Genomic DNA, 22,987 nt, shown 5'->3' on the forward strand with positions numbered 1-22,987 from the left:
TACAGCCACCAGCAGATCAACCAGAAATCAAATATATAGAACGCTACTGTAGGCGTAAGTAAGCTCTTTGTATTCTCCTATGGCTATTTTCTAGCCAAGTATCAAAGCACACTACTATGCCAGATGAGATGACACTGAGTTAGTGCCTAATTGAAATCCAACCCCTACTAAATTTTCCCACTTCGGTCTTTGCTATGGATATGTGTGCCACTAAGAGCTAAACACAACGGTAGCAAGTCCCCCTGCTAATTCCTCACAAAATGGTACTAGATGCAAATTAAAATAAAAAAAGTAGAACGTTATTGTAGCCCTAAGAAGGGCTGTTGGGTTCTTTGAGAATCACTCCTGCCTAACAGTAAGCTAATAGAACACCCTAACGCTTTCCCTGACCATCCAGACACAGAATGATCCGAGCAGCGCGGGCAGCGGCTAGTCTATCCCAGGGTCACCTGATCTGGCCAGCCAACCACTGCTATCGACGTGTAAGGGTACCACGTCATGCTGGGTGGAGTGCAGAGTCTCCTGGCTTGTGATTGGCTCTGTTTCTGGCCGCCAAAAAGCAAAACGGCGGGAGCTGCCATTTTCTCGAGCGGGCGAAGTATTCGTCCGAGCAACGAGCAGTTTCGAGTACCCTAATGCTCGACCGAGCATCAAGCTCGGACGAGCATGTTCGCTCATCTCTAGTGCTCAATCATTGAGTGAAAAAGTCTTAATGTCTGTGGCTAGAATACCCTTATTTATCCCGCTTTTTGGATTTTATTGTCATCTAAATATATTCGAAGTAGCAATCTGTTTCTTTTGTTAAATATAAAATCTAAGTAATGAATGCTCACATAAAAAATGATGCATACTATATTATCTATGGTTTTACTTTTAAACCTCATTTTACATTTTATGTCGTTAGCTGACAGGACAATATAAACCTCTTTGACCTACAATAAACAAATACAATATACCAGATACATTATGAAAATGCCACAAAGACTTTGCACTCATTTTCTCCTTTCTGCAATTTAAGTTGTAATAGTTTGTAAAATAAATGCTTAAAAATGTGTGTGGTTTAAATTCTAATTTAAGCAACTCATTTAAGAATTCATCGCTGGCTGAAAGTGAATGTTCATAATATGGAGAGACCATACGTGGCACTTGTAACGGAAAAATTACTGCTAGAATTGAAATTACCAAAAATCTTTGCAAATCAGATTTTGTAGACTTGAACAAATGGGCTGGTTATGTAGAGCGATCAGACATCCAGCTTTTTACTTCTTAAGTAGAAAATAAAGAGCTCCCCTATATGGAATACATGCTGTCCGGCAAAAAGGAAGGTAACATCAAAAAAGGATCCTGGATACACTCCCTCCTCGTGGGTACAGAAGACTGCACGGGGGGATGAGCAATAGTGGCTGCTACATTTCTGCCTGTCATTGATATATTCCGTCTTTCCAACAAATAGATCCAGGAAAGAAGAAAACTCTCCATCTTGCTGTACCCAAAATATTTCACTTTGTGCCTAGATAAATACTCAGTGTAGCTAAACATTTGACACAATTACATAAATGAATAGTTCAGATGATAATAGTAAATGTTCTCATATAATTAAAAGAAATATTTTCTTGTTGTTCTTTTTTTACCCCGCTTTCTTCCTTAATTATGCAGTTTGTGTAAATCAGCTTTCTATCTTGTCCTTCACTGACAGCTCAGAGATAAAGGAACCTGCTAAAGTGTCTGTAAGGAAAACCACCTCAGAATCTCACGCTACATACACACAGCCCAGGGGTGCACAACCACACTCTGCCTATGGAATGCAACTGCAAACAGCCACCCTGTTGACTGATACAGCTACGATTCTTTTCACTGCCACCACCTGTTGATTATGGTCTACGTTATGCTTACCCCTGGGACATATGCATACACTCAGATACACACTCCTCTAGGTACCTTACAGTTCGCTTGGACACAGTCTGCTTACAGCAGAACACAAAGTAACAGCACACAGACACTGACAGGGTAACACAGCTTAGCGGTAATTCACCTCTCCAAGGGTATAGGAAGGGATAGAGCCACAAGGAATAAACTTTTGTTGAATAACAATTTAATGTGCAAAGGTGCAATGCTTATAGGTTACAAAAAATATGAAATAAACTGACATACATAGAAGCAAAAGAGAAAAAGGGATAAAAAACTTGACCTCTTACTATTTAGATTGGAGGAGAACCTAAGAATCCTGAGTCGGACCCTGAGTAGATTCTGGCATGCTCTTTTTGAATATCTTCCTAATTCAGCCCCTTTGTCATGTCAGAGGGGCGGGGCCACACCTGTACCAAGGTGAGGGGTTGGAAACGTATTTTCTAATTATGTTGTCTCTTATTCCGGAGGTCTCCAAAGGTGAACATATGCCCAGCACATTCCCCAGCATTAATTTTTCCAATGTAGGCATACTAAATATAATGATGAACCTTGAACCAATTGTATAAGGCTACATTTACATGCCGTAGGGGGGGGGGCATATGTACATCTCTCATAGGCTGGCAATGGGCGCACGGAGCGATACGGTGCAGTACATTTGGAAACGATAGGGCATGCCCTATCTTTTCCTGTGTTATGGCATCATGCGTTGTGCATCGCTTTAGAGAGAGGAGGAATCACTCCTCCTCCTCTCCATGGCACCAGACGCCCAGCTTCTGCCCACCGGGAAAATGTTCGTGTGAATCCAGCCTTATACTGTGAGAACCTGTCCAGCAACTGCGCAACCACAACCAGGCTTGGCGCTAGCTGTCAGACTAGGTAAGTGGTGACGAGCTCACCCTGTGACATCCCTGCGGGCTATGGCCCGCTATCAGGAACCTAACTAAAGGTCCCTGAATTACTCTACAAGGTGACAGGGAAGACTTAACTCGACTGGCAGATGCTGGATATTGGAGCGGACTGATAACCAGAATACAGATATAGACCAATGATCACACTGGTACACAGAAAACTAACACAAGTCTGAGACAGGGAAAGCGGGATAACACCAGGAGATACACAACACTGAGGGTCAAACAACAGATACAGATAGACAAGCGGAGTCAGACGGAACAGGGTGAAAACCAAGGTGGAGGCAAAAGTACAGAATCATATAGCAAATAGAATGGTCGTTAGGCAAATCAGAAGTCAATACACAGAATAGCAAAGAAAATAGCACTAGATACAGAGATCAGACTAATTAAACAGCAAGGTCTGAAGGGAGTAGGCAGATATATAAGGCAGTTCCTGGACATACCTCCAGCAGCACACTGGGGAACTGTCCATCAGGCTAGTAACCCTTGCTGGACAGGGCTGAAATACAAGGTGCAGAGTGTGTCTCAATGAATCCAAACACAGAACACTAAGCCACAGTTCACACACAAATTAACCCCACCTATTCTGCCAACTGCAGATAGAGGGACGTTTTGGCACGGACGTTCCATATACTTATTTTGTTGGCTTCCTAACTCCAGACTCCTTGGCGTTTGACTCCCCAAATGTATGGAAGGACCCTGATCATATATATTTATTGACAAGGAGTTGAAATCAATGATATATGACAAGGCTGGTGATTTTACCCAAGGCTCCAACAACCCTTCCTCAGTCATAAGGTAATTTCCAGATTATATAGATCTTTGTTCCCAGTGCAGGAATGAACACCACAGAAAGACACATACAGGTCATAAGCTGCACTCAATCACACTTTATTCAGGGTGCTTAGCTGTGTATATAGAAAACAAATGCTTTGCATAGGGCCTGAAAAGGTAATAAAATACTGAAATGCTATAGGTATATATACTTTGAGCACCTCCAATTAGGCTACTTTCCCAAAATAATGTTGTTGAACTCTGAGTATTGTTTCTTCTAAAAAGCATGAACAAAAATGTTCTCAATGGAACAGAACAATCTTATGTACTAAATGTACTGTGAAGGCTCCCCACTGGTCAAAACATGACCTTCAGACAGGAGCTGCAGAGAAAGACGGGAGTCAAGGGCAAGCAGGCAGATTACACAAGATTTTCTATTGGCAGATGAAACACAGAGGGGGTCAGAGAAAAATATTTGGCCAAGTAACTAGGTGTGAATCAGCTTATCTTGTAGAGGTAAAGTCATTTCCTCTCCTCATATACTTGGGGGGACAGGGGGCACATCATAACCTTTAAATTATAACTGTGTCTTATGACTGAACTCTTTACAGACAGTCCCAGATAGGATAATCTAATTATCTTAGAGAGTTGTATCAAGGGAAATATTCTCTAGATATGGAAAGAGTTAATAATTAGCTTTTTGATCTGTCTGAGGTGGATGCACATTAGAAAGCTTTCAGACATACCTGTTTCTGAAAACAATTATGAACTACTATCTGCCATAGATTGGTTACTGCAACATACAAAAGATTAAATCTCACACATATTTTTGGGGGAAAAAAAATCAAAATTTCAAGGCACAGCATGTATGGTATTCTCAGTACCTACCTGTTATGATGCAAAGGGTAAAAGTATGAAAAATATATGGATATGGGCTCATTTACATGAATGTGCTCAATACATGAATTCCAGACTGAACACTATTCATGTAATTCAAGTAATTCATATTTAATAATATTTAATTGATAAATATTTATTTAATAAAATGTTTTAATACAACTATCCACATTAAAACCTTGAATTGTACAGAGCAGCATTGTATTAAGCACCCTTAGCCATACCAATGAAATATCATTATAGTAAAGTGTTATATATATATCCATGCAACACACACAACTACTGAGGGCTACTGAAATACGTGAAATTGTAAATCAGGGATGTGACCTAAAACCTACGTCCCCTTTTTTGTACATCTATTGAAAGTAAGCTTCAGAAAAATGCCTTTGTCTGGACAGCAGAGTAACAAACTCTGCCAAAGCACCCACCGCCCTCAGCATCCAGTAAGTGATGTGTTTAGTTAGGTGTGAAATGCTCAGCCTATCAATGGGCTGTCTGTCTCTTAACAACTTGACAAGCTCTGCTAAAGAGCTTAACTATGCAGATTAAACCTGAAAAAAAATTGTCTCCCATCTGTTAACTGGAGAAGCTGTCATTCGCCTTTATCGTGGTGTCCAAACTAAGTTGGAAGATTGAGTAAGTCTTTATAAATTGTATATCATATAAAATGTTGACCCCACCTAGGTACTATATCTACATGATTGTGGTAAATCTGTCTGCGCTTTGTTTCCATAGTCAGGAAGAATGATTCTTTGTTCGTGGGTAATCATCTTGGGCTTCTTCTGCATGACTGTGCTCGAAGGACAGTTACAGCCTCCTACAGGTAACAAACATCACATCTTAGAGTAAGGTGTTATCTATATAGTTTTCATAGGACAGGATCTCATCAATTTCAGCTCTGCTAAAGCTGTATGTGAACTTCTCCAGTATGACAACTTATCATTAAGGATGTGTAGTAAAACAAAAACTTTATGTCCTAGATGGGTAAACAAATATTTTTATAGACTGCAAAGTATACAACATGAATGTTATTCTTCTGTTAGTGTATTATTTAAGTCATATAGTTATACTGTATAACTGAATATTTAATTCAGTGCAATGCCTTTAATATGCTTAACAATGGCATAACCATTTTATAAAGTAATTACATCCCCTTCCTCCAAGGTTGGAATGTTAAATGATATTTATTAAGATCACTAAGGTCACTACACAGGCTTTGATGCATTAAAATATAATATGAAACCTCTCAACATTCATAAAATTCTTCTTGAATTTATTTGTGTTTGGTCATCTTCACATCATGATTTTGACTGATACATCTGACAGATGCCAATAAAATATATATATTTCACATCCAGTATTTTTTATTTTACTGCCCTATATAGAAAAACTGTATAGGTTATAGAAAGAACCAATGCAAATCTTTTCATTAACCGTATGTCTGTGTAGTCTCCCCCATTGGTTTTTGCACACAATAACTGATGCAAAAACTGAGCACTCCATTATTTGTATGATTTGCATACATGCTCATCTATCTACAATATGTATCCATAAGTAAGACTGCATAACATGTATATGTATGTATATTAATATACATATAGGTTACATTTCCAAAGGCATATTTGAACATGCGTGCATACAGCTATTTAGACATATATATATAAAAGTAAAAGTATATACAGTATGTCATAACCATATGTATAGTATGCATACCAGTTTACCATTTTTCTCATAGCTTTTTACAGACTCCTCTTTTTTCCATGTCTGATTCTGTACATGGTCTAAGCTGGGTCTCATATTTGCTGAATACAGAGAATTCTATTAATAATCATTCCAATCAAGGACAATATACGGCACATTTTTGCCATTAATTAAAACTTGGCATGCCATGTGAATGTGGGTGAAAATGCTGAACTTCTGCCCCCTTGTCATACACATTATTAGCAGATAGAAAAGGCTTTGAATTCTGAAATTCCTGACAGAGATAATTACTCAAACAATAGATTCTCTGATATTATCAAGTATGCGATATAAATGGAATTGTTTTCATAACTATTAGAAATTTTGTATATTCAATATCGATGGATTGGATAATATTGGTAAAACTGCATTATATAGCAAATTATGTAATATTCTTTTTTATATGTTATATATATTATATTCTTTTTATCAATTTGATTAAAGGGTTTCCTTAGATTACAAAAACATATATATTTCTTCAATATAGAAGCAGTTACAAATTCCAGCCATTGGTAAAATTATTTTGTCTTGTTATCCTTCAAGTTATAGAATCCAGAACAGCACTGGACAGTATGGGACATAAAGTAACCACAACTTTACAGAATGATATGGAAGAAGGCAGTGGATCAGAAACAGAATCCAGTCCACCCTTGGCTGAATCACACAACCTCTATAAGACGTTCCTCAAAAGGAAAAAGAGGGCAATATTATTCCCCAGTGGAGTGAAAGTCTGCCCAGAAGAAACCTTTGAACAAGCTCTTGTGAATCATATGAACTTTTTCAGACTCAGGGGTAAGTATAGCACTTTGTAGGTATGTTATTAGAGATCATGCACAATGCATGTAGTCCTATAGTAAACAGCTAATATCTCATTGTAGGTTCCAAGGCTACTGTGTGTTAGTAAGAGATGCCGTGAGTCAGCACAGAAAGGATCTTGGGAAGATTAACGCAGTGATCCATTTCGTACCTGGCACCTATCATGCCCAAAGCTTGTGTTAACTTCTCTTGAACCATATAGTTTTTGTATCAGTAGCATTCAGATATATTTTTAACAAAATTTTCTCCAAACATATACAAGTATGATAGTATTTATTTCTATTTTAGATTACTTGTATCATATCTTGTGGCTAGTCCATACAGCATTCTGTAGTCTCATATGTTGTAATTATGTTGTATGTAATTCTTCTACATACAGGAGTCTACAGGCAATAAAGTAGCTTTATCCTTCAGTTTTTATTGTTTCAGCACTTGCTTCAATTCAGTATATTTTGCTACTCCTACATAGTGAATTACTACAAACCATGGAGATCAATCAGTCAATTACTGATAATAAAAAGTAAAAGTTTGCATCCACATAAAGAAGATTAAAGGAAATCTATCATCAAAATCAAGTATGATAAACCAGGGACACTTACTCATAGATCCAGGCACCGTGACTGGGATCATTTACTCATATTTGTTATCCATGGCCTCCTTCCTTCTAAAATAAACTTTTAAAAGTATGCTAATGAACCAGTAGAGCAGAGGGAATGCTAAAGATTCACAGGCTTCTATCCTCCATCCACTGTGTGCTAAACCTTCCTCTACTGCTGTGAGATTACAGCAGACAAAGGGAGACATGAAGTGCTAAGGGAGCGGGGAGGGGGGGGCAGTGGAACAGCTTGTAAAGCCAGATCATGAAGGGGCTCTGGCAACGCTCCCCATAGCACTTCAGGCGTATTAACATAATTGTAAACGTTGATGGTAGAAGGAAGGAGGCCTTAGATAACAGATATAAGAAGATTACCACAGTCATGGTCCCAGGTTTATTATGGTGGATTTTCTTGGTAGATTTCCTTTAATACATAATATTAGACCTTAATACATAATAATATATAACATGGAACAAGGAAATAATTGGATTCACTATTATGTTAAGAGTACAATTTGAATTAATATTATATCTCCATATCAGCATTTCATATATCATACAGCTGTGGGGCTGTCAATCTAAGGCCGGCTTTACACAAACGTATTCAGCCCTTTGTAAAGAACCCCTTTGCTGGTCAGATCCTACAGACTGAACACATTTCCCATAGCGCAAGTACTTGCATCATACTATTACAATGTTGGTGCTGCAGTTCAGGTGGAACACGGGGGCTCCCTGCATCAATCTCTGCATCACTTCCGTCCTGTGCAATATGTTCAGTCTGGGGGATCATATCAACATACGGGTTCCTTTACACAGGCTGAACGTGCGCATGTGCAGCTGCCTTACTCTGTTCAAGCGTTTTGAAGTCACATGATCATTGGCACGTGGACAGGAAGAGGTATATTGCGCTTTGATAATATTGCAACACAGGAAGAGTTCAGACAACTTCCTGTACCATGTGACTGATGAGTGCAAATCCGCTTATTTATACAACACAACTAAATTAGTAACCAATATTTACAGATGTAGGACTGATAAGCATGAATAAAGATAGGTGAATGTATTCAGATAACATAAATAAGGGTGTTTCTAATCCCTGTAACCCTGAGTTATCACATTTGGTTAACCAGTTAAGCAGTCATGTTGATCAGTGCTACATGTGTACTTCCATTGCTCTTTTGATTTGCATTCTGGCATGTGTGAAAGACATGGACTGCAACGTGATGTTAGAATGACTAGCTTTCCCCCTGCATTAAATAAGCTCAGCTAATCTGTAAATGATGTGTATGTCAATGAGATCAACAGTGAATGCAGAACTAGACTCCAAATCAGGTTGCAAGTACTAAATCACTGAAATTGCAAAGTGGCACTCGAAGGTGAACATACCCTTTCATGTGTGTTTAATTTGTTTAACAGTTCTTAGAATGCGGTACCTTGGATTTGCCTATTAAAATTCTACATTTTTTAGTGTCAATTTGATTACTTTCCATTGATTTAACCATTTTATCTAATATAATCAAAAATATATAGCTTTATTCAATTTATACAAGACAAATAATTATAATGACTTATCACAGAGAATACAATTATAAAGCAAGACTCCAACACTAAATAGACAACCCATTCCTTCACCCGTTTCTGCTTTTCACCCCAGCATCTTGATGAGGTCATCATGGTTTGAGATGTGAGATGATGCAACTAAGTGGGAGGGATAGGTGGCCTGTGAACTGCTCACATGTGCCATGGAAAGATAAACAGGAAATACGGAAAGATAGACAGCAAATAATATGGCAGTGTTTTAGACTGCTCTGACAATATTATGGTTAGATAATCAGGCTTCTCACATGTTATTTTGACATGTGAATTCCTTCCCTTTTTCACGTATGATTTGGTTATTAACTCTATACCTTTGGGTATAATACATGTAAATACACAATGACATCTCACTTTTAACTTGGAACCTGCAATGTGGTCTATTTTTGTGTATTTATTGAATAAAAATACTTGTTAGTTCTGTTATTCTATGTAGGTTTTATGATCGAAATGTCCAGCTAATCCGCTACATAGGGCCAACCATAGCATATTATCACCCAAATGGTATAATTTAAAGACATTAGTTCCCCCCCCATGGATTTGAAGATAGTCAGCTTAAGTATTGTTTGCTACTGTTTTCCTTTTTTTTGGAAATATTCCAAATATATACATATGTATCTGTTAATCTAAAGGAAATCTACCATTAAATCAGGCATCATAAATTAGGTATACTTACTCATATATCAGGGCACCATGATTGTGGTAATCTTCTTATATTTGTTATCCATGACCTCCTTCCTTCTAAAATAACTTTTACAATTATGCTAATGAGACAGAACTGCTATGGGGGCTTTAACATAGGCCCCTGTCCTCTCTGCACTTCCCCCTCCCTCTGCCTGCTGTAATCTCATGCACGCAGTGCAAGGGGGAAGTGCTTCTGCATGAACAGCCTGTGAAGCCAGACCACAGAGAGTCTCATTAGCATCATTTTAAAAGTAATGTAGATTTTCTTTAAGTCACAATGTACTATTGAGATACTGTCTTGTATAAGCTGTGTCCATTGGGGGTTATTGCAGAGAACAGAATCATTGTTAAAAAATGTATCTGTTGCTGTCTTGCAAGAGGCATTTTGAAGGAGCTTTACTTAGGCCTCATGTCCACGACCATATGCATTTTGCAGTCATCCATATGTAATCTATCCATATGGTCAACATTTTTTGTTGTGGTCCCACAGCCATTTTAAGGTGCAGTGAGAAATGTAGATATAGGTCCAGAAATATAGATGGCTGAATTTCCCTTTGTTGTCAATGGGGACATTTTTGCATTAAAAAAATGGTTGTGTGCATAAGACCTTATGATATTTGTGCTGTAGGCTGCAGCATTTTCTGCCCTTATTTCCCTCTTCATGGACTCTGAAAGTAACATAGGTGTTATATGTTTAATTTTAGCTGCTTTCTGCTTTTGGACAATAAAAAGTTGGTCTGATTATTTTATGGACACAAAATTGCAAGGCTTAAATGGATACATTACACTTACCAAAGATCTTGCCCTTTATTGTTATCATCTGGAAGTAAACAATAAAAAGTACTGTTACATGAAAGCAAGCGAATATCCTGAAAGCCATGATAACTCCTCTGGACCTACAGTGTAGTGTGTAGAATGTCACTTAAAGTACAGCTGAAAGTATAAAAACTTTTGCATAACTCTGCAATTCTCTAATTTACTAAATTTTACTACATTTTTTTTAATTCTAAATATTTGCTCTGCAGGTGTTTAGCAGCTAGCAGATGTTTTACCTTGTCAGCCAGGCTAATATCCGTTTGCCATGCTTCTTGGTAATCATGGGAAACCATATAGAATAGCTAGAGACACCAAGAGGCTTAATGACAGTGTCACTAGTGCAAAAAAATAGGATCTTGAGTGATGTTACAAGCATGTGACACATCACATGCCTCAGATCAGTCAATTACAAACCTGCTGTCCTGTTCTGGCTTCAGTACCCTGAGCTGATGTTACAACCTCGGAAGTGCCAACCCACTTCAGTAATAGCTCAGATATATCTCAGGCTAGGAAAAAAACAGCAGCTTGATATAGGTATCATTGGAATTGTTATCAAAGTCTCTATCCAGCTGTGCTAAAACTATTTTTTGTCTGTAACTTTACAGTTACACTTTACATTTTGGAAAATATTTTTTATTTAAATAATGGATTGTACATCTTTGTAAACTTTATGTTTTCTTTCTATTACTATTCTATGAATACAATCAGAATAGCTTAATAGTCTCTACTTGGAATGCCTCTTATCATGTTAAAAGTTAAAGTAAGACATATGCTGAGCAGGGACTGATGAACTGTTATGTTACAAAATATTGCTTATAAATACCATATTCAGGTAGAGAGCAGAAAGGGTTAAAACTTACTGGTCAGAGACGGGTAAACAAAGAGAGGGGGCTGTCGTCCATGCCTCTCTAAGCTGAATTCAGCCTGAATAAACAGATACTGAATACAGGATCTTCTTCCCAACACTCAGTTATCTTGTTACTACGAAGGCACTTTGCAGCCTGTTTTTAACAAAATAAGAAGAATATGTAGTAGAATAAGTATTTTAGAAATATGTTCTCAACATTCACTGAAACAATAAAACAGTTACTCTTAATTTACTATAGTTCACTGTATTATTAGTATTACTGTGTTTTACCAATTACAATTTGTTGTGTGGATTGTGAAAGGAAGTTTTTATTGTGATATTACCTGGATGTAAAAGAAACTAAATGTATCATTGCTCATATTTTCAAGCTATGTAAAAGAAGCTAAATGTATCATTGCTCATATTTTCTAGCTATACATTTAATGCTGGGATCTTGCGTGTGGCAAGCAAATGTAATCTCCTGGCATTTTTAAGACTATAGCATATCCCTAAACTAAGCTGGATAAAGAGCTGACTTGGCCATGGATGGTAGAAGCAGGATTTAGAACTGATTATTAGCAGTGTTAAACAGCGGGGTATCAGTTATATAACATCTCTAACCTTGCGGTTTGAAATTATAAAACTATTCTGTTTTATATACAAATACATATATTTCTATGTTAGGTTATGTTATCATACAGTTATACTCCCTATTTAATTTCTAGAGTTTTATGTATCAGGACATGGAATGAGTTTTGTATTGTGTGTTGTCCTTCTGAGGATCCATTTAGCTAATTTTATGAAAAGGAGTTTTTAAATATATATGACTGAATTGGCTGAATTCTGCACTGTGTACTATTTCATTTTTTGGAAAGGGGGGAAAATTTGGAGATGTAGGAATCTCCATGGATAAACAAAATCAGCTTTTGATATTTAAGGTTTAAGAAAGGGATTACTGTTGGCCTGCCACCGGCTTTTTAGACATTTTGAGACCTTTGGGAAATCTCTTCCACATTATTGTATGGTTAAGAATTACAAGTCAACATTGCAAGATTAAGAAATGCAACAGTGTGATGTTTAGCAGGAGGACAGCATTTAAATCCAGACTTGATTCCAGAGAATAACCTTTGACACATGGAGGATGGAGGGAGGGATGTAAAGCAGAAAAATTTTTCCAGGAAACCAGTAAATATATCCAGCAACAGTAGAAGTAACAGGTCAGCACAGCTTATGTATTGACTGTTACTTGCAGATTAGCAGCAGGACCTACAAGGCAGTAAGTTGAAGATGTAGCAGTGTAAGCACATCAATCCTTTATTTGGTCTTGCGTCATAATATAGTGATTTTGGTGCTGGTAGAATCTATACAGGAGATGAGATGCAGGAAGTTTCTAGACAGGAGATGATGTGCATGAAGTATCTTGACAGAAGAAGAGGTGCAGTAGTAGGATGGTGGCTCAGTGGTTAGCACTACAGCCTTGTATCACTGGGGTCCTGAGTGCTAGTCCCATCCAGGTCAACATCTGCAAAGAGTATGCTCTCTCTGCGTTTGTGTTGGTTCCCTTTGGGTCCCCCAGTTTCCTCCCACACACCAAAATATACTGGTAGGTTGATTAGATACTGGTAGGTTGATTTGGGGACAGGGACTGATTTATCAATCTCTGTGTAGCAATGCGTAATCTGTGTGCGAAATATCAATAAAGGAATTATTATTAGTAGTATCTAGACAGACAATGAGGTGTAGGTAGTATTTAGACAGAAGATGATGTGCAGGTAGTATCTAGACAGAAGATGACGTGCAGGTAGTATCTAGACAGGAGATGAGGTGCAGGTAGTATCTAGACAGAAGATGACGTGCAGGTAGTATCTAGACAGGAGATGAGGTGCAGGTAGTATCTAGACAGGAGATGAGATGGGGGTAGTATGCTAGTGTTTTAGACTGCTCTGCTTAGCTGTGTTAGCTATATGCAGGTAGCATCTAGACAGAATATAAGGTGCAGGTAGTATGTAGACATGAGATGACGTACAGGTAGTATGTAGACAGGAGATGACGTGCAGGTAGTATGTAGACAGGAGATGAGGTGCAGGTAGTATGTAGACAGGCGATGACATGCAAGTTGGGATGCAGGTAGTAGGACTTGTAGTCAAGAGATGAGGTGCAGGTGGCATCTATACAGGAGATTAGATACAGGTAGTATCTAGACAAGAGATGAGGTGCAGGTAGTATCTAGACAGGAGAAGAGGTGTATTTAGTATCTAGAAAGAAGATGAGTTGCAGGTAGTACCTAGACAATAGATGAGGTGGAAGGAGGTCAGAGGAAGTGCACAGCATCCTTATATCAAATGGCAGTTGTACCTTATACTGCTGTTCAAGCCTCAACTGGACTGTTTTTCTTCACTAATCACTGCTGCATCTTTGGCCTTCTTCACACATTCTCTCTCACATTCTAGACTGAAAATTAAGTAATGAGCTCAGAATTGCAGTGACTTTTTTGTTGTGACATGCTTAAATCCACCATGCCCCAATGTTGCTTTGGGCTAGATATAAATCAGATCAATCACTCACACAATATTGTACACACATTATCACCAAAGGCAGATTTTAGAGCATATTGCATCTCTCATCACATATATTTCTGTTTTCTCTTTTCACGGCCTTGGTATATGTTAACAGCTTTTCAGTTCTTACATTTCCCTTTTCCTTTTCACAATCCCGAGGCTGATCTTGGCATTAGTGGTGATCCGATTCTTCACAGAAAAGTTGTATTGGTGCCAAGGTGGAACCAGGACACTTTATTTATATCAGTGATGGCAGAAATACATTCAAAACTGACCTTCTGAACCAAAACACCAACAACATATAAGTGTATGATATATTTCTCAAAATAAGCTGAAAATATCATATTATTTATTCACCAAGGCACAGCAGCAGTAACACTTCAATTCCCAATGATTCTTTATCAAGCATTGTGAATTGAAACGTCGCTGCTTCTATGCCTTGGTGTATAAAGAATACAATATCTTAATCTAGAAGATTGGTTGGTGTTGGATCTGAGGACCTGGATCATCAGGCACGGGCACCCATTGTTGACTGTTTGGTCTTGTATCTGAGGATTGCTGTCCCTCTTGTCTATTGATATATTTCTCCTAATTTTTAGTATATTTGTGGCATACAATAGTTTTTGTTGCACACTTGAAGGATGCGCTCAATGTTGGCTTTAAAGTGAATGTCCATCTTTTAACACAATGTCATTTTTCATGTAAAAAATTTTATTATAGGGTTAATTCAGTAAATTCTCTAAAGAGATTCTCTATACACAACTAACAGGATAGTAGTGGTCAGGACCCCACCAATCATTTCCATATCCAGTGAACTATTTTGTAATTGTCAGAATATTGTTGTGCCGCTTATTCCATAAAGTATAATGGATGGATTTGCACCTCTTTTGTATGCTGGACCACTCTTACCCTTAAATAACTGATTCAGAGAAAATGATGGAAGATGGAAACAGACCCTAACATCACTATAAAGCTTAGGCAATGAGCATTGGTAAAAAGATTCTATTTCATTTTTAATAATCTCCTTAATTTGTAGACAAGTGGCACGATCAGCTGTAACACCATTTTTAATACCAGATAGATAATGTTAGATAAATCTAGGTAATCTAGGTCTAGGTTTACCTATTTTCAGGCTAGATTACTACATTCATCAGTTCATCTGGTGGTGAACGTTCTCAGACCTCTTGGTCATAACCTACACAGCTTAGACACCTTATTTAGCACAGCTTTAAGTATTTATAGGCAGTGGAGGAAGTGTTTTGTAATACTACATTGAAAGCAGAAACTGGTCATGTGACATGAGAGAGAGAAAAACTTGTGATACTGTAGCTTGGCTTCTTTTAATTTGAATGGGAGATGCAATGGAGTTACCCAACCTAACCCCTAAAAAATTAAAGTAGCTGTTCTACCAGCTCATTTCTCTGTGTTTATTCTGGTGCTGAAAGCACCCAGCATTAGCTGATCATCAATGACAGACTTTCTCTTATCTGACTGGAGAATTCCTTTAAATGTATGTTGCCAGGTTATTTGATCATGACATGTCCATTTTAGTAAATAACATTCCGTGTAGATAAATTTTTCTGGAGCATTTTTTCTCAGGCCGTAATTATTCTCCCTGGAAATTCCTACAGCCCGGAGTCTCTATTCTCAAATTGCCCTTTCAATGATAAACTGTATTGTAAATGACACAGTTCTTATTTAGTCTTTACTCTTTACATACATACTGAGAAAAAATGCTGATGAGTAAAGAGGGGAAAGTGAAATACAGAACATTAATATTTTGACAACACTGGATGAAAGTGTTGGCTTGTTACCATTAAGATACTTTATGATTTTAGGTTCTTTCCAAAGTTATTTTACTCCAATTTTCCATTATTCTCTTACCTAAACGATAAAACCATTTTACTGGTAATAATATAATATTTTACTTAATTAATACTTTACGTATTAATATTCCAACTAAACCTATAAATAGTGTGTCACTAAAAGATAAAGAAAGACTGACTTTCTTCCCTAGATTCTTCTAGAGATTGATGACTTCTGAAGTCATAGGGTGCTGCTTAAACAGTTTTCCAGGACATACAGCAGATGACTCTTCACTGCTCACCATTGCTGTACATTCTATAGCAGTGGTGGCGAACCTATGGCACGGGTGCCAGAGGCGGCACTCGGAGCCCTGTCTTTGGGCACCCAGGCCATCACCCCAGAATGAAGTTCACCAGACAGAACTCAAAGTATCTGCCTGCAGAACCTTCCTACAATGATAGATGAATTTGCCCTCCTCCTTTCAACTGCTTTGGTGTCCTTGGGAGGCTGAAGGATTGAAAGTTGTCATAGAACAAGGAGAAATAAATTACTGCTTAAATTGCTGTGCTGGGTCTTTGCAATAAATAAGTGGCTTTTGGTTGAAGTTTGGGCACTCAGGCTCTAAAAGGTTCGCCATCACTGTTCTATAGTGTCTGTGTTAGGTCTTATAGCTAAGCTCCATTCACTAGAAAATAACTGAATTGAACATCAAAAATGACTGAGGAATATCGTAGGGAGGGCAAAGTTTACTATTGTTCAGTGTGGCCTCCCCACTTAAATTTCCCCCAAATAACTCTCAGACATGATATATTCAAAATGTAAGTTTATGTATATTTATGTCTAAAAAAGTCATAATGCAGTAATATTTATATTTTAGAATACTTTATTCTTTTCATAACTCAATATGCTTCAGTGATGGCGGCCATGTTTGAGAATGACCACCTCTCCATTGACATTTATGATGTTGTTTCTTACAGTGGGAATATTATTTTATGTTAGAAGCCTCCAATCTTTTTGCATAGCAGCCTCCACCAGCCTCAATCCATCCTTAGGTATTTAGCTCAGAGCTGTGTTAACACCTTGCTGACCCTTGAAAAGAGGCAAAGCAGCTTGGCAGCAGTTATGCCATTTGTCATCTTAAATATTGCAATCTGTAAATTTATAGGAAGGATCTCCTTAAAGATTCACAGTAAAAGTTAGAATGCTACCATCATATTGTTAATTTTCATTGTACAAGATTGATGTTCTGCCAGGGTAGCAGATCTGTAAAATAAACTCCTAATTGCATGTATCTTTTTCTTTTTTTCTATTGTTATTTGGAAAACAAAAAATGATTGAAGGGGTAGCAAATGCCATTACTCAGATTTCTCTTGTAGACATATTTGGTTGTCTTCTGTCTGACTCACTATTGGAGGATCCTCTTGTACTTAGCTGTGCCAGTTTGACATTGCCTCTCTTGATCATAAACATTAAGGGGGTGCACTCTAGTTCGTGTACTGCATCATTCTTCTGTTTCCCTTGCACAGCTGACATAAACCACAACTGGCTTCCTTTACTTAAATGCTGCGAAGCCACAATTCCCCTACAGAGCTTGTGGGCCAGGTTCAACTGTGCAATGAAAGACTGTATCACGGCTGTCTCTTCATTCTCCAAAAAGTAGTGGGAACTGTGTTTATCAATTATAAAGTGATAGAATACCTGTAAACTGTGCCATTATTTTATGTCATGACATAACCCCTTCAACAGGCACATACAGGTACTGAGGTGAGGAGGAAATCTGCTCTCCTGACTATGAGGAGGGGGCAAGCAGGCTGACTATGGGAACAGTCATGGGAAACTTACTGTGAAAAATAACATGGGAGGCTTACTCTATGGAGGGGGAAAACATGGTCCATGGATGCTAACTGTGAAGAATGGGCCGATATGGGGAAGCTGATTATGTAATAGGAGCAGAGACATGGCTGCTGACTGTGAGGACAGACAGAAGCTGCCTGTGAGGAAGGAGCAGGCATGGGAGGCTGATTGTGGTTACAGACATGTTGGTCTGACTGTGGGCACAGACCTAGGAGGTTGACTGTGGGGAGGGGGCTGACAGTGAGGAGTACCAGTTGTCCTTCATAGCTAGGAGTTGTTTACTGACTTTCAATTTGTGTTAAGCTATGAAAATTCTTTGTTTGTTTCTATGTATTTGAACAGTTTGCCAAGAAACAGTTTGGGAAGTTTTCAAAATATTTTGGGATCGACTTCCGGACCAAGCAGAATATCAGCACTGGATGCACTTGTGTGAAGAGGGCAAAATTCCTATATTTGAGATAGGGGAGAAGTTCAGTCAATCAGATGACCATCACAAGTTGGTCATAGAGGTAAATTATTACATTTATTTACTGTATCAGTAATTCATATTTGTCTTTCAGGTTCAGGTTAACTGATTTAAATTTTAACAAATAAGTAAGCAATATGTACCGCCCCAACACCAGGCAAAGGACAGCAACTTGAATAGGTGTCATTAACAAATGAGCATATCTAAACATCTGATGGTATTTGATACTTTGGAGTGCACCTTTGTGTATTTTTACCTTAAATCTGCGCCAACATGTCAGTTGAAAAGATTTTGGGTAAAATCAACGTTACTTGTTTACCCATAAACAACACCTTATTACTTATTCACAGAATGATGGAAAGAGTCCAACAACTGTATTCCTAAGCTCCATTTGTGAATGGACCCCATTCTCATAATCAATGGGTGTCCGCCATTAAGTTGGCTACCCTTTTTATCCTGTAAAATTGGCATTGCTCTACCTGAAGCTGAACAATCATATTGAGAAGTATGTTAATGGAGATAAAACACTGAATAAATATTTGATATCTTATAGGTTCACCTAAAAAATTGCATAACAAATGCTGTTTTACTGCACACATATATATATACCTATACCTTAAGTTCACAACTATAATTGCTCTCTTACAGAAACTTGCTCTGACTAAACATGCAGCAAGCAGGTAGGTTGCTGTATATACTATATTTTACCTCTTTATTACCCTTTCCTTTTTGCTTCATTTATAGTGGCTATCACTCATTTCCACATCTTGATTCTGTCTTCTTATTAGCATATTATTTTAGAGACATTGCATTGGAAACAGCGGCATTATCACTCATCTGACTATAACCATTATGACAAGTTGACAGTTTTTGTCACAATGGAGCTTATCAAAAATATCTTATAGATAAGTAGTTTTAAACCCAATGGTTAATTTCTTAATGTCAGTCTCTACTCTAATTATCTTTGCAATGTGTTCAATTTGTTTTCAAGTTAATGATAACTTGTCAGGATGGAGACCACTAAATTGCCAATACGTATTTTATGCAGTTAGAACTAAGAGCTCTTTCACATTAGTGTTGTTTGTAGTGTTGAAACATTTTTTCACTTATTTGGATCACATGAATTTTTTTTCATTAATGAAGCTGAAAATCCAGGTTTTCAAAGCAAAGTTAAACATTTAATTCTCTGATGAACTGAACTGTTTTCTGTTTTCTCCAGATCTAAATATGTTTGGCACATTTTAAGCCTTATAACACATAACTAGATGACACTAACATTATTAATGGTTAATTTTTGCTGGTTTTATTTTCTGCACTAAGCTCTTGCACTGATTGGACATGTGGGTAAGTTACTGTGCTTATGTTATATATACACATACATTAAGGCCCGTTCCACACTTGCGAGTGTGATGCGAGTTCATCGCATCACACTCGCAACGCAAGCTGCCGGGAACGCACGGCCCGAACGCTGCACCGCGGGAGTGAACTGACATGCTGAGTTCACTCCCGCCGTGCGTTCCCGGCAGCTTGCGTTGCGAGTGTGATGCGAGTTCATCGCATCACACTCGCAAGTGTGGAACGGGCCTAAGTAATAGCAATGTTTGTGATAAATAGAACATCAATGTCTACCAATAATAAGTGCCAATCTAAATAACTTGATGTGGCTAGTTGAAAACGACCAAGTATGTTTAATATCTATGTCTGGTGATTCTGACCATACTTACTTTTTAAACAATCCCCTTCAGTTGATATAAAGCCCATGAAAGTAGTGCCTCTGTCCAAACAAGTCCTCTCCTATTTAGTAGCTCATTAACTGATGTAACATTTCCGCACAATTTAATTAGGTCAATGATCTATCCATAAAAATGCCTTTCAACCAGCTGAAAAGATGCAAAATATTTTATGTAGACAAAGCCGAGAACATCAATTGAAATAAACAAGGTTGAAAGTTCAGATTTCTACATTTTCAGTAGAGTTAGGAAAATAACAATTGTGCCTGCACTATCTTGTGTAAACTTAAATAAAAAATAAACACATAAAGAACTTTAACAAGTCTGATTAGTAAATATTAAAAGTAGTAAAATTAACAAAAATTGCTTAGTGTGACTCGATGGGGCACATGTATCATACGTCTTGCTTTGTGCACCAACATATTTTTTGTTTGGCTTTCTTGCTGGTCAGTTATATCTTAGTGCTTTTTCCTTATTGATGTGACATTTGATGAGTTTAGGTCTCTAGTGCAGTTGTGACTTTTTAAAGCAAAAGTCGCAAAGTCTGCAAATGTCGCTCTCAGCTAATTTCTTTGCCTGGTCCAGAGCATCTGTGGATTTGTGCCAGAATTTGCCTTTCAAGTCTGGGCTTAGGTAATAACTTAGGAAACAATGCAGAAAACCAGACAATGGTGAATGAATGAACATGGACTGTCTTAGGAGAAAAAAAGTTGTAAAAGTTCATATGCGCCACAAAAATTTGCAAAAAAATAAAGGAAAATCCGAGATTAAATGCACTCCAATGACATGTACTGCAACTACATGATTTAGTGAGGTTCCACTATTTGGAACATTCCCTACCTATTTCTCTCTGTACAGATAGTCCATGTTAATGGGGTTGACCACTAATAATAAACTTTATAAGGACATCCATACTGACTTCACTGCTCGCACCATCTGCTGGAAGCCAGCAGACACAGAAGTCACAGTAAGTTCTGCTACAGGTGGGTTAACTTGACCCTGTACTGCAGATAAACTTTAGGATCTTGTACTTATCCTGGGAAAAATTATTATTAGTGACCAACTCATTTAAAGTGGCCAATGGCTGACAAGATGAATGGTAGTTGAACACCCCTAAAGTTATAGATATTGGATTTCAACATAGCAATCCTTTTGTTTTTAGGAGAGACATACCACTGTAAATGGAGACGGGGTTAAAATGAATAGTTGTTTCCATTGTCTGTTCCAAGAACTTGCCGCTTTAAAGGGATTGTTCCACAAAATTGACATGTCCCTGATCCACATAATAGGTTATAGGTTACAGATTGCTGGGAATCTAATGGATTCTGAAAAAGATGGACTAAAGCCTCCATGTAAATGGAGCTTATGTGCACATGGCACTTTGCTGCCAGCAGTTGCTGCCCCCAATCTGGGGATGGAGGACACGTTACTTTTGTGGGATAACTCCAGTGTCTCAAAATAACCAATTAACTGTAGGTTTAGGTTAAACTTAGGGAAATTATTAATGGATAAGGCATACATGGTTGCTTACATTTTGTTAGAAAAAATATCAAACATGTTACTGGATCTTCAAATTAGTCCTTTTTTATCCTACTGTGAATACCACTCAGAAAAGACATTGCTCTATGGCTTCATCTGTGCAGGTAAGGAGAAGCTATAGTTCTTAGCAAATATAAGTAATGCTTCAGTTGAATCCTAGTTTGCTAATTTAGTAAGCTACTTGCTAACATCTCTACATGCATTTAAAGGTTCCAGTATCACGGAAGAACTGATAATAAGTAAATTTTTTATTAAATGTAAAACTGATTTATGAAATCATATCTGTTATTAAATGTAACATTGGGGTTAAATCGGTAATGGTCAAGGTCATTCCTCAAGATGAAAGTACTGGATGAAACATCCAATACGGAAATACATGTAATATTTCTCAAGTACTTTGAATGTATATTGTCTTCTCTTAGTACTCTTATGATCACATGCACAGGATTTCTTATAAAGATTACACCTTTTCCTACATCTGCTGTGGTTCAAATTGTCTTCAACTCAGACATACATGGTTTCCTGCATAGTCGCATTCACTAGGCATTAAAATTGCATGGTTTCTGTATTTGATATGTGGCATATGTTATTGCCTTAAATGGCACATCACATAATAAGACCATCATTATAAAAGGACCACATTGGAATAAATGATTGCTTCATCCCCATATTGTGCCATAGCAGCCTTAGGCCACATGCAGACTATGTATATGGAGATTGCATGCTACCCATATGAGCGACAGCTAGCATATGACATATTGTGCACGGCATGTTACGGTGAGCACACACGTGTGTCATTGTACCACTGTTCAGTCAACGCATAAGAGATAGAGCATGCTTTATTGTTCATTACTACTTACTTACTTCACTATATACTTACTGGGTGGCTGCACGGCTCCCTATGAAGAGGACGGGTAAGGAGCGTTCACCCCTCCACTTCTCCAGCCGACTTTCGTCTATATGAGGCCTGTGAGAAGCTACAGACCTGTGCTACTGGTTTGCCCTAAATTTCGCCAATAGGTTGGCACGTACATTCACAGACAACTTTTCATGGCTGCTGTCTTGGTACCTTTTTGGTACCGTGGGCTACATTGCCTAGGACTCTGATACTGAGTGATTTAAGACCCTCGAGGATCAATACTCCTGCAAATATATGTGCTACTATCTCGCTTGATGTTAACCAACATACCTGAAAATTTTACCATATAAAGACAACACCTTTTAGAAATAGATACTGGCCTCTTTACTCACCCTAGCTATTGGCTGTATTTGGTTATGCAAGTATCTTGATGTTGATGATGTGAGGGGGTACTTCCTGGTTGTGACAGCTCACCCCACTGAAGACAGAAACAAAGAGCGTGTTTGTAATTGGCCAATCTGAAGCATGTGATGAGTCACATGCTTGTATCACTACAGGCCCTACAGACCATCTCAACAAGCCTCCTGTCAGCTA

General features: G+C 37.9%; 1 protein-coding gene and 1 long non-coding RNA gene across 4 annotated transcripts in view; one reads left to right on the forward strand and one right to left on the reverse strand.

Annotated features, from left to right (window-relative positions):
* Positions 1 to 4,978: 4,978 nt before the first annotated feature.
* Positions 4,979 to 22,987, forward strand: part of IMPG2 (interphotoreceptor matrix proteoglycan 2) — a 40,478-nt gene continuing 22,469 nt past the window's right edge. Inside the window, exons 1-7 of one of the 3 annotated variants that reach the window (XM_072135987.1) lie at positions 4,979 to 5,126; positions 5,226 to 5,313; positions 6,774 to 7,022; positions 18,142 to 18,308; positions 18,914 to 18,945; positions 19,586 to 19,609; positions 21,606 to 21,638. In XM_072135987.1, coding sequence (XP_071992088.1) covers positions 5,235 to 5,313; positions 6,774 to 7,022; positions 18,142 to 18,308; positions 18,914 to 18,945; positions 19,586 to 19,609; positions 21,606 to 21,638 — 584 coding nt within the window. In that variant the 5' untranslated portion in view covers positions 4,979 to 5,126; positions 5,226 to 5,234. The remainder of the gene's footprint in view (positions 5,127 to 5,225; positions 5,314 to 6,773; positions 7,023 to 18,141; positions 18,309 to 18,913; positions 18,946 to 19,585; positions 19,610 to 21,605; positions 21,639 to 22,987) is intronic. The other 2 variants (XM_072135988.1, XM_072135989.1) reach the window with 2 other exon arrangements.
* Positions 10,710 to 22,942, reverse strand: LOC140118284 (uncharacterized). Its single transcript, XR_011853165.1, has 4 exons — positions 22,786 to 22,942; positions 13,937 to 14,027; positions 11,595 to 11,735; positions 10,710 to 10,738 (listed from the first exon to the last, which is right to left on the reverse strand). It is a non-coding gene; the product is annotated as an uncharacterized lncRNA (long non-coding RNA).

The sequence above is a fragment of the Engystomops pustulosus genome, chromosome 2, assembly GCF_040894005.1.
Source record: "Engystomops pustulosus chromosome 2, aEngPut4.maternal, whole genome shotgun sequence".
Lineage (NCBI taxonomy): Eukaryota > Metazoa > Chordata > Amphibia > Anura > Leptodactylidae > Engystomops > Engystomops pustulosus.